Source organism: Camponotus floridanus, unplaced genomic scaffold, assembly GCF_003227725.1.
Source record: "Camponotus floridanus strain SB8 unplaced genomic scaffold, Cflo_v7.5 scaffold100, whole genome shotgun sequence".
NCBI lineage: Eukaryota > Metazoa > Arthropoda > Insecta > Hymenoptera > Formicidae > Camponotus > Camponotus floridanus.
In genome coordinates this window covers 429,354-442,270 of record NW_020229216.1, presented here as the reverse complement: position 1 = coordinate 442,270, position 12,917 = coordinate 429,354, and the positions used below count along the sequence as shown (strand labels likewise).

At 35.5% G+C, this 12,917-nt stretch overlaps 1 protein-coding gene across 6 annotated transcripts in view; it reads right to left on the bottom strand.

Annotated features, from left to right (window-relative positions):
* Positions 1–12,917, bottom strand: part of LOC105257952 (venom dipeptidyl peptidase 4) — a 317,166-nt gene that overhangs the window by 23,151 nt on the left and 281,098 nt on the right. For all 6 annotated transcript variants that reach the window (XM_011268909.3, XM_011268913.3, XM_011268910.3 and 3 more), the window contains 3 exons: positions 10,101–10,270; positions 6,646–6,885; positions 5,731–5,966 (listed from right to left, as the gene is read on the bottom strand). In XM_011268909.3, coding sequence (XP_011267211.1) covers positions 5,731–5,966; positions 6,646–6,885; positions 10,101–10,270 — 646 coding nt within the window. The remainder of the gene's footprint in view (positions 1–5,730; positions 5,967–6,645; positions 6,886–10,100; positions 10,271–12,917) is intronic.

Below are 12,917 nucleotides of genomic sequence, written 5' to 3'. Positions count from 1 at the left end.
CAGAAACATTCGGCCCCCAAAGACTTGACGTAATTATCACGTCACAATGATCGATGCGATCCATTGCGTCCAATTTTTCGATACATACATCACGAATTTACTTTGAATTATCCTCCCCATTAATTTCGAAAATTGGAACCTCTCTATCCTTCCTGAGACTTTAACGAAAGGCGTTGCGGCCAGTGCTCGTGCTCGTGCCGCGGTATTGTCAGAACAATCTACGTTATATAAACGGATAACGGCAGAAATTCTTCCGATGAGGTAGCGAGTATCGTTATTGCTTTCAACGGTGCAGGGGAGATCGCGGGACGGGAGGGATGGGGGACCTCGTCCCCCTTTCCCCTCCTCCTCTTTCCGCGCGTTCCACCGCAAACTGATGGACATTTCGCGGATTCTTTCCAACAGCGGCGGTCCCACGTGTAACGATCGCTCGTTTACGTTATATACAGCTGCAAGTGAACGCCCCAGAAATAACGGAAAGGAAGGGAGCTTTCTCGGGGAACCGCGATATAATATTTGTTCGACAGTCTCGTCGGCGAGAATACGGACGGCCGCGCTCGCCGTCTTTTGTGCTTCGTCGCGTTTGTGATTTGTTGCCGCCATCCGTTCGGTCGAGCGGCGACATTTCGTCGATAATAGCTTAAATTGGCTGAAAAACGTTTTCATAATCGAATATCGTCGTGTGCATGAAAAGCGTCGATCTATCGCCCTGAAAAGCTGCGCCGAGCGGAAACTTCACGTTTCGCTGATTCACTACGCGATCATTATTCTCATTCGTTTGATGTGTCATTAACGAAACTTTGATGATACGCTCCGCGTTTTATTTTATTTTTTTTTCAATTTTAAATCTCAATTTATTTACGACAATTTTGATTCTTAAACCTTGTCTCTCTCTCTCTCTCAAACGCACTCCGTTAAAATAAAACTCCCTTGGAATTAAACGAGGAATAAAGTTTCGTTATCTTTTTGTTTGCTGAAGTTAAATTCTGAAAAACTCTAGTCTTAAGCCACTTAGGAACTTTGGAACTTTGGGTACCTAGATATCTCTTTTATCAAGAGAAAATTTTTAGACCTAATTGTATGCGGAATATTAAATTTCATGTAAGATTCTGCTTTAACGAAGAGAAATTAGTTTACAATGTAAAATTAGCATAGAACAATGTACTTGAATTCTTATTGGCAATTTTTATTTTGTCTTTCTTCACTATTTTCGCGATCCTGAAGACAGTAGCCATGTTCGCTCAAGGTAGACTTTTCCGTTCCTTAATTGGTTTGCTCAATGGATCGAAAAGTTAATCAGACTCTATCGATTTTCGTTGTATTTAACTTTAGGAGCTAAAAGAGATTAAGATGCGACAGCTGCGTGACATAATTCCTTTCGGATGATAACACCAGAAACTTTTATCAGAGGGGAGAGACTCTTGCAGGTTGATTAACATTTGAGGATTAAATCGAAATATTCTTCTCTCATGGCGGGATCGTGAGAAGGCGCCCATTCGTCGAGAGAAATAATGCACCGAACTTTTGAGCAGTTTATTCCAAATCTTAAACAACGCAAGAGAGAGAGAAATAGATAAAGATAGAGAAAGAGAGAGAACAGCCGGACGAGAGTGGCCGCATCTTTGAATAGTGAGGGTGTTAAAAACTTTTATAAAAGTTGAAATTGAAATAGCGAGAGTGAAAGCTTCTCTCTCTTTCTCTGTCCTCGGAAACACGAGAATATCATCGTGTATGAGTTTTTCCCGCTCAGCCTTATTTTATTAGGATTCTACCTGCGGCGGAATAAATTGAATATACCGACGAATACGAAATATCCCGCAGCGCTTGTTTTTCTGAATACACTTCTACTTCACGTCAATATGTAACGCGGGTAATTTCACGAAATGAACGTTAAATATCGCGGATTCTTATTCCACGATTTAAATTAAAGCGAAATGTACCTTTCATCGATATGCGAAATTAAAATCAGAATACATGAGCCAAATGTATATTAAATTATTAATTTAATTATCCAAATTAATCAACTTTTTATTTTTCCCGCGTACAAAATCTGAGATTTAAATTTATCATTAAAAAATTTTCATCTTTTATCTCCGTTATATATTTAATTTCTTCAGAATATATATCATTTAAACAACATATATAATTATGATGATAATTATATATTTATATATTATAAATATTTAATTTCTTCGGAATATATATCATTTAAACAGAAGATAAGTATGATAATAATTATATATTTATATATTATCTATTATATATATTTAATTTCTTTGGAATGTACAGAGTGTATCTTAAAAAGTTCCCACTAAGCAAATAGCGTTATTCCTGATTAAAAACCGAGTCAAAAAATCCTAAACCATTTTTTTTCCCAGATTCATTAAATAATTAATCAGATTTAAGTATTAAAAAGATTTCTGAAAAGATGAATTGTTTAAAAATTAACGCAAAACAGTTTATTTTTTTGCTTATCCAAATCTTCATATGTTGATAACGAGGAAATTTGTCTTTTTATTGGCGCGACTTTACTCATTAATTACTGCTTTATTAAGCATTATGGAAAAAATGGTTCAGGACTTTTCGACTCGGTTTTTAATCAGGAGTAACGCTATTTGCTTAGTGGGAGCTTTTTAAGTTACACCCTGTACATCATTTAAACAAATAATAATTATGATAATAAATTGGTAAAAAATCGAATGCGTTAAGAAGAGAAAGAATCGTTTGAGTCGCGATGTAGGAGAAGATCGCTAGAGATCCTGAAATCATGGTACATCCTGCGGGACATCCTGGGGGGGTTCAGGGTTAACGAGTGCGCACGACGACTAGAATAATAAGGTCGGTTAATAGAACGGGCGTAACCGCGTCTCTCACCCGGTGTTTATCTCCGGATTGCAGCGACGTTTCCATTTGGCCTCGCCAATGGCGGAAAGCTTTCGGAAACAGCTCACGAACGTTCCCCACGTATGCACGAGGGGGTTCTTGCGGTAGCGAGGCCTGTCCGTTCGCGGAGGCTGGCAGACGTGCGAGTTAATTCGGCCTTTCGTTCGGGGAAACAACGGGAAGCAGTCGGGGTATTAAATCTTGGGCCGTTTAACGTGCTTAATATCTCATCCCTAGGTGTCTCGCCCCGGTTTAGGATGCAGCAGCGATTAACGCGTGTCACTGCAATTACATACTTAATCGCCCCCCTCTATCGGACGAGTATTAGCGCGTGAAATTGCACTTCATACTCACGCGAATTTAGAATTTACGCTTAAATTGAATTATATAATGTTCGCGTTTAATCAATCGAAGGATCGTGATTTCCCGCCGATTTTAATCGCGATTAAACTGACTATCTCTAGACGATCGACAGCCACATTATTAGACAGACAGATTTTACCATCGAATTTAGATGCCTAATGGATTCGAATGGTTGCGGATGATATTGATTGCACGAGATACTAATACAACGATATATACGAGCGCGGTAATATCGACGAATTCCGGCGCACGCGAATGTGATCGTATTGCGGATTCCGCGCATTGATTACGCGTTACGCCGCTCGCAGGCCGTAAACGCAACGCGCCACTGAATAACTCCTCAACTCTCTCGCCGTCCTCTGTGTTTACACCGTCCTAATGATTAATTCATGCGCGTTATCCGAATGCGGACCCGGCGTTGCTTGATGCCTGGCTTTCTTGCACGAACGAAATGACGTGTAACGAAACGACTTCGTTAAATTCATCGTGCACGAGTGCATAATGACGGGAAACTCGAGCGAACGTATCGGGACCTCTCTCTAGGATGTTGTTTCGAAATTCCGTATCGCAGTTTTGAACGAAATTTCTTCGCGATTCATTTTGCGTATCGATATTAGATACTTTATTATTTAATATTTTATTATTTCTTATTATTTTATTATATTATTATTTTTATATTTATTATATTATTATTTTATTATTATTTTATTTTATTATATCATTATTTTTATATTTATTATAAATTATTATTTTTTTTATTTTAATATAAAACAAGAGGCAAAAAGAAGATTTAAATCATCAAGAGCTATCATCGAGAACTTTATTTTATTAACAACTATAGAGTACCTGTTTGTTTCGATCACGAATTGTTTTGAAATTTCAGTCACTCTTCCGTGCAACGAGACGCAACGAACTTTAAGCGATCATTAATACCCGATGGAAGCGATTTTTCCGTGAGATAGAGAGGGGAGGGGATATCTGGAGGAAACGTTCGACAGGAAGTCGTCGTCGTCGTCGTCGTCGTCGTCGTCGTCGTTGCCGACAACGACATTTCAACTTTCTGATCGCGCGATCTGCCGATAATTCGATTCCCGTCGGCCACTTCCATCGAGCGTTAATCGACCGACGTGGATTTCGAGACGCGAAAAAAGCGGAAGACGCCGACGACGACAACCGGCGCGGCGAGTCGCTCGCTCGGTTCTCTCGACGGAGATCTCGTTTAATTTATGAACGTGTAATTAAGTCAGCCGCTTCTTGCGAGGCGAGGTCAACCTACCGAGAGGATCCATTTACCCTCCGTTCTCTACCTCTCGGTCTCTCCCTCATCCCTCGAAGCCGCGACGATATTACGCAACTTCCCCGATCCGCGCCATCGCGGAGAGAGAGAGTTCTGCTTTCACTTCGTATATTACTTCCGTGTCATTTCGCGTGTCAGCTATCTTTCCAAAGCGTCATCGGTCGCGAAGAAACCGAGTTTTTCGAGGGCTTTTCATAATATGGGCCTAGGATATGTACACAACAGTTCTATCCAGGAAAAGCAAAAGTATGTAAGGTCAAAAACCCATTTTAAAAAAAAGCTTGCAAAAATGCAGAGTCAATAATACTAATTAATATTAATATAATAATATAATATAATATGAATATAATAATAATTCGATAAAATGTAATTACAGAAAAATTTGTACATGTAATAAAACAGATTGCAAATGTGAATAACACGAATAAAGTGCATCATTTTGCACAGCTAATACTTTTGTGAAAACTCTAAATATTACTTCCGTAATTAATTTCTAATCTAATTTTTTGCGATAGATAATTTCCAAGATTGATGATTGTTTAATTTTTAAATTAATATAATTTTAATTATAAACAGCTATCTTTTTTTAATACATTTTTATTTTAATGTAAATATATGAACATCTTGTGATTAAAATCTTGAGCGATGAATAAGCTATATGTTGACGCTACTGATCCTCAATTATCTATGTTCCATTAAATTATGCATCGGCAATAAATCGATTGAACTTCGACAATCCCATTTCGCAGCAAGAAGAAGCTAAGATTGCCGGAAAGTTTCCAAAGAAGTGAAAACGTGATCTATTTGGTTCAATCGCTAATAGTAGATTATCGAGGAGGAAGTTTTAAGTAATTGAATTGATCTGGCTTTTCTTGGAAAAACTTTCCTTCGAAGCTTCGAATAATTGTATCGCTTATATAGATATTTAAATCGCTAAAGACTTGCGTCGCTAATGCTTTCTAATTCGATCCGAGTATCACTTTTTAAATTGTGTTCGCATCAAAACAAGTTCACAATTTAATTCTTCAACTTAGCACATGTAACTTTCAATGAATCGTTTATGATAAGTAGCTTAAAATAATACAAAATTGTTCATCTTAATGAAATTATCAAGAATATAAAATCAAGAAAAGAAATTGAGAATGCCATTTAATTAGCAATGCACGGAATATTTGCGTTTAACTTACAGATACGAGTCCTCCTGATCCCACGATATTATTTCCGTCACGACAAAATAGCCAGATGTAAGAGCGGTGGTGGTCGGGTTGCCGCTAGTTGCATTCGTAACGAGCACAATGTGTCGCCAATTGCTGCCGTTCTTCTGTTTCTGCGGTAAAATCAGAAGGAAGGACGTACCGTCCTCGTTGAACCTGGGTGCCTCGAACTGTTCCACCCAGCCATTTTTTTCGCTGTGCGAAAGCGCCTGAAAGCAAGATATTTTCTCATTAATAAAATTGTGCTCTGTCAACTTATTCAAATCCAATCTTTGTTCGTAAAAGGCTATTAAAATTTCAATATCATATCTGTTCTATATTCGTTCTATATTTTTGAAAAATTAAATCAGCTTTGTATTTTCCACAAACATCTAAGCCAAGTTTTAATATAGAATTAATAAAATGATCCAGAAAGGGGGATATTTATTTTTTTCTCTGATGAGAAAAAGAGTAAAGTGAAAGTAATTACAGTCTCTTGACGCCTTTACTTTTTTTTATAAACATTTTTCGATATAACATTTAATTTGCGTTAATATAAAAAAACATTTCACGGAAAAACATCTTTTGTGAAGTTAACATGTCATCAATTTTATTAGAGGATTTTCTTGTGTAAAATCTTTGTCGATTTATTTAATGTTTATAAAATTCAAAGTTTTGTAAAAAAAAATTGCGAAAGATTCGACTGCAAAACTACAAATTAGACGAATCGCGGGCACACTAAATAAAATATTATTGTTCGATCAAAGAAAGAGCACTCGTCTAAATTAAGCCTGCGAGGGTTCGAATAGAAAGGAAAAGAAAGAGCGGAGTTTCCGCAAAACTGATTATCGAATGAACCTGTAGCCGGGTTCGTAAGATCACCCTCGATGAAGACGAGATGGTACTTACTATCGTGCAATTTGGTTGCAGGCTGTCGACGTCGCAGAGCTGGAAGTACGCCCTGTTCTGGACGCGGTTCATCCAAGTCGCATACACGAGATTGTCCGTAGGAAAGTCCACCGCCGACAGAATCCTCTCGGTGGTAGATAGCTCTGGCGGATGTTCGATCTCCACCAAGGTCACGTTACCCTGCACCACCATCAGGAGATCGACGCAATATAATTTGATCGTTGGATTCGTCGTGCCACTCTGGAACGGGAAAAACATTTGTGAAAGGTTGGTCGATACCAATAAAGATAAAAATAACCAAAGAAATAAAATAAATGGAGAAAAGTACAATTACCAATAAAAAAGAGTCAATCAATTCGTGACTAATAAAGTGCATTTATCAAGAAAATATTGCTTTTTTATAAATTATTTTACATAAAGAGATTTAAGAGATTTTAGATATCAATATTGAAAGAAATTTTAGCTGTTTTAACTAATTGACTAGTTAATTAATTGACTGTTTTAATTAACTGAATAGTTTGACTCTTTGAGAGTAAAATATTGTAGTTTTGCGGAGCGTAAGATTTAAAAACATTTACGTATATACATATTTACAAGAAAATGCAATTTTCTTGTAAAGTGCGTCAAGTTGTTGTTTGCAAGGCTGTTTACGTGTGAAAGTGTTTTAATGAAATTGGAAACATAAATCTTCGATTCTCTGTTTGCCATAGCTGTTCCTTTACTGATTACTTTAAGTGCATCTGAAATCCTGAATCTTAATACTGAAAGTTTTAATGACAATCCTGTTTGATATGGGGAGACATGTAATTGCTGTTCGCAGTGTTTATTCGTTTGTTTGACTTCACGATATTCTACTAATATTAATTTACCGACGAGTAAAATTACTCTTGTGCTTCATTAAAAAGTAACGTGGTTCCGCTCGAGTCGCGGTTGTCTTGTTTGTGTGCAACTTAAGTAAGATTCTTGATTATGCTTTAGTAAATTATAAAAGTTTTCACACGTATACACACATCCTAACTTTCAGCAAAGCAGCATCTATTTAATAACCGAAAGAAACATTTCATTTTTTGATAAAAATTTTGTATAGTAAAAGCGCAAATTTAACATAATTAAATTTGCGATATAAAATTCTGTAAAAATTCTGCCACTATTATTATGAGAAATTCTCTCGTATTGTATATATTTGATTCATACTTTATGGTTCACGCTATTCGAAAAGCAATGCATGTAATTTAAGATTCTTTTATTTAGCTGCCCTTAAAATTTCCGTTTTATATTATTTACTTTTATTATATATATAAACCACAATATCATATTATTATTTTAAACATTATATAGATATCCAAATCAAGAGTACATATAAATAATATATGGGTGTATCACTTTATTATCTGTTATGCATTAATTAAAAAGGAAAGCATAACGTCGATAAAACATATTTCTCGATAAAACGCAGAAATTTTTGAACTCGATGCAAATTTCGTATATTCGTATTTAATGCCTTTGTCGATAATATTGGCATTTTCCAAATGGCGTAAATTTATGTTACGAGCTATTTCACATAATGACCTATTTGCGAATCGTAAAATCAAATTATTCGAGTCTCTCAAATACATATTTGCATTTTATTATAATTTCAAGAATATGAAATTCTGCGTCGATACGAATATTTACAAAACACAAGCTCGTTCGTTTTCGTACATTTTATATTTGACTAGAGTAAAACATTTATACGATTCCATTTACACGGTAGTTATCATAAACAGAATAAAATTAACAAGACTCGGGTATAAATAAAGTTTACTCCCATTAAAGTATTTCCTAAAGCATGAGCTTTAAAGCACAATAAAGTTTCAAACGGAAGAAATCCAAATAAATGTACATTAATGCTTTTCTCTGCGGAAATGACAGAATGGCGGTTTATACGTCAAGCGAAATGAATCACTCGGGACTGACGAGATCGTGACTTTAATCCATCCAAGAGGCCTGGAAGTTTATGTACTTATAGAATCGCTTCTCTAAAAGACGGCAGTGGCACTCGGAATAAAACTGTACGTCAAACTTTGAATTCTATTGCTCTCTGGAAGAGAAATCGATTTCGCCGTGAACTTTATTTGGATATACGTGACGGCAAAAAATATCGAGAGTGTATTTGTCATAATCTTACGATTTTCATCTCGCCGTTTCATCAATTGCGCGCACAATGTCACAGAAATAAATCACAGAAATAAAGATTCTTATAGCAATTGCCTTAGAGATTATAATGGGATTCTCGTTTAAATATTTAATCTCGTTCAAATATTTAATCTTTCATATATTCAATCTCGTTTAAATATTTAATCTTTCATAATCATCGACGACAATTTTAAAAATTTTAATTGCGCGCACAATGTATCACAGAAATAAAGATTCTCGTAGCAACTGCCTTATAGGATAATAAAATTCTCGTTTAAATATTTAATCTTTTATTATCATCGACAATTTAAAAAATTTTAAAAATTTTGAAATGTCTACGATGTAATCAACAAATATAATTATTTCTGTAATATTAAAATATTAAATGTACACATTTTATGATTGTTTTATAAAAGAATTAAATGTATAACTTTATTAATTGACGGAAACAGCAAAAACACTTATGCATGCAAGTAGAAGTATTTCTATTCAATATTAGATGCCATTTTTTTGACTCACTTGTCTACTCTTGTCTGCGAGCAATTTTCCATCTCGCGGTTCATCGTTCGAAGACAAAGATGTCACGCAAAAGGTTGAATCAACAACGGATATTTTTCACGTCATGCCAAGAGTTTTTGCGGTTGACGTCAATCGCGAGTTATGAAAAGACATTGAAAAATGCAGAGGTGCCACGTTCACGTTCCTCTCATCTTTTCAGGATGTAAACTTCGGTTAGAAGGCTTTTCATATCTCGGACGACGGCAACGCGACGCGAAGATTCGCGAGGAGACAAAGTAAAGGAGACGTTTCCGAGAGCGTCTAACGTAGGGAATCGCTGCTTTTTAAAGTGACATTATGTTTTGCGAGAAATTCAATTTTATTTTTCCCGAATAAAAGCGCGAACGCTTCTTCGCACGGGGAGATAATCAATTGAAACGGTAAATATTAAAGATGCAAAATGTTTAACGAACATGTAATTCGCGAATATATTACACATGAAAAAATATCGCAGAAAAGATACATAAAATAACCTGTTTGCAGCAAAATAAATTAAACTTTCGCGTGTGCTTGTAATTTAAATTAACTCACGGAGCTATTGCATTATTTTAAATACGACGAATAATTTTCCGATAAAACCATAAAAATGATAATGACATTCGACGTGAATTCGAAATCTACAAAATAAAATCAACTATATCGGAAAAATATTTTTCTATCATATATAATGAAAACAATGAGGAGCAGTGATATATAAGATTAATATTTACTTTAATACTTACTTTAGGATAGTGGATTGGTATCGACGAGGTGTATTGGAAAGTTAAGCTTCCGGGATATCCGTAAAACGGTATGGTCATAATAGGAGTATTCGAGTCATCGAAATAGCCAAAGGCTAATTTGTTGCCGTTCGGAGAAAACCAAAGCGCTTTATTCGAGCTGAATACTTCCTCTGTAACAATAAATAAAGAGGAAATTAAATAACAAATTATTATTGAATTCATTTGGCTTTAAACATAGCATTTTATAGAAGCAAGAGATTAAAATGCATACATAATTCTGTATTTTTCTTGTAAATATTGAAATTGTTACAACGATAATATTTCCCTGTTGCAAATGTACACGTACATATCTAATAAAAAACCTTGTATAATTATTATTACATAAAGATTCGACGCGATTTTTCACGAGAGGAAAATATTTTTCATTTAATCACAAAGCATCGTTCTCCCCTGGGTCAAAGCGCAGCTTCGATACACATTAGCGTGTAATAAATAAACAAAATAAATGAAGCGCACGAAAAGGCTCGCAGCAACCCTCTTGTTTTTTTTTCTTTTTCATTTTTTCCGTCTATCGTTTTAATCGAAAAATCGGCAAAAACTGACGATGGGTGAAATTATTATGAATATATTGCACGCATCTTCTATCGGTTTTACTCCGTAGCGCTATAATCTTTTTTTTCGCAAGGTATCGTTGGATCCTGTAACGTTGTACGAAGCGAGAAATTACGAGGATCGTTTCGTTCTTCAGTAACGCGAAGTTCACGAGCAAAGTTCATCACGGGGCATTCCACTCGGTGTATAATTATAGAGCGTATCGACGAGAGCATAGGATATCTACGAAGGGAGGATCTCGTCCCTTTTCCCTTTTTATTTTGATAAATAAAGCGTGAACGAGGAAAGGAAGAAACTCCTGTTTGATATTGGTACTCTCTTGCTTTACTCTGTTCCTGCAGTTTCGCATAACCAATCTCATCAAAGACCTCGCGTATATATTGACTTTAAAATTGAAGCGATACTATTCCCCAGTACTTTGCTAGTTTGCAGTAGTATCTCGTTATTCTGCAGTACCTCGCTATTCTGTAATATTTCGCTATTCTGCAGTATTTTGCTAGTCCGTAATACTTCACTATACCTCATTATTTTATAATACTCCTCGCTATGTATTATTCTATATGTATTATTCTATAGTATTTCGCTATTTTGTAATTCCTAGCTATAAGAGAAAGTAGGATGATTAATATTGCTTTTGATTCAGCAAAAAGCAAATTTGCTGCGAATTTCCTTTCGCCATTCAATTCGCGTCTCGATAAACAAAGCGTAAACGCTTAGAAAAGTTCTTTAATCAGCGTTAATACCACTTTTTTCCCACACGTTGCAAATAAGGAGCCTGCGACAAAGGGAGAGACCGCACTCTCCCTTCCTCTTTGTCGGTTCGTAGAAAAATCGCTGATGTAATAAGCGCCCGGGTTCATAGAGCGTGCAGGAACATCGGAAAGGAGCCGAACGAGTTACGGGGGAACCGAGCGGAAACTCTTTATTTCGTTTCCTCTCAAAAGAGGGGAAACTACGGCTTGCGAGCGCACTAGGACGTAAATATCCAGTTTTCAAGCCGCGAGGAGCATCGTAGGAAAGAAAAAGAGAGAAGAGACGAACGAATAGGCAAGGAAAGAAGGGAGAGAGAAAGGGAAGGACACACTGGCAGATTAACCCTATGATACATGTTCTCTGAAATGAAGCTTTATAAAAGAAAAAAAGGAGCGAGGAAAATTATTGCGGGATATTTAATTTAGATATACTGTAAAAAGATAATTCAAACAGGTCTGTGAAAATTGCGTGGAAGGAGATGAGATTTGATAAAAAAATACGCAGAGTATCGCGCGTCAAGAAAAAAAGGTAGTCTGTTACCGAATATGAAAGATCCTTAGGCGTACACACACATATACACACACATGTACACACAATTTAAAATTAAAAGAGATTGTGAAAGCTTCTATATCTTCAAATTCTACCAGATATTAAGGATGTTTTGTATGCACAATCTCAGCAAAAAGTTGCTAAAAATCAATGTTGAATATATCCGCTTTTGGTATATTTTGAGTATGAAAAATTGTGTGGAATATTATAATTTGATCTTAGCTACAATACAGAGATGTATTTTTTAATATTTATTGCGTTTTTATTGAAATATTCCGAATTTTGCTAATCGAAATGATTAACTTTTGGCAGAGAATTTCGCCTTGCGACAGATATGGCCAACTTCATTGAATTATATTTAATATCTTTTTAATCAGTTAATACTTATTAATACTATAAAATTATTTGACCAAATATTTCCTCTGTATCTAAACTTTTGCAAATTTTAAACAAATTCTGAATATTATTTCCATGTGTTTTTGTCATTTGAATCGACGTGATTATGTTTCCCATAAGAACACATTTAATTCGGTGCAAATTAAAATGCTTATAACTTGTGAACGCTTTAGTGAATCGATTTAAAAATTGTGCTGAAGATTCTAAACATGTGTAAGGACATTCTGTACAATTGTCATTAAATTCTCAATATTTTGAAGAGATAGGTACGAAACATCCTTAAAAACAAAAAAATAGATTTGTGTTGAAGAGCATAAGATATCATGAATTTTCAATGATAAAAATATTGATACTTTTTCCTCATTTCCATGATTTTTTAAGATTCTCGGTTAACGTTACACATGCTTATATATAAATCCGCTCTTGAGAGATGTGGAGCCAGCAAAATGGGAGAAGTTAACATATTTCGAGAACGTCGGCGAGACCTTTGAGACCCCCGTTGGATCC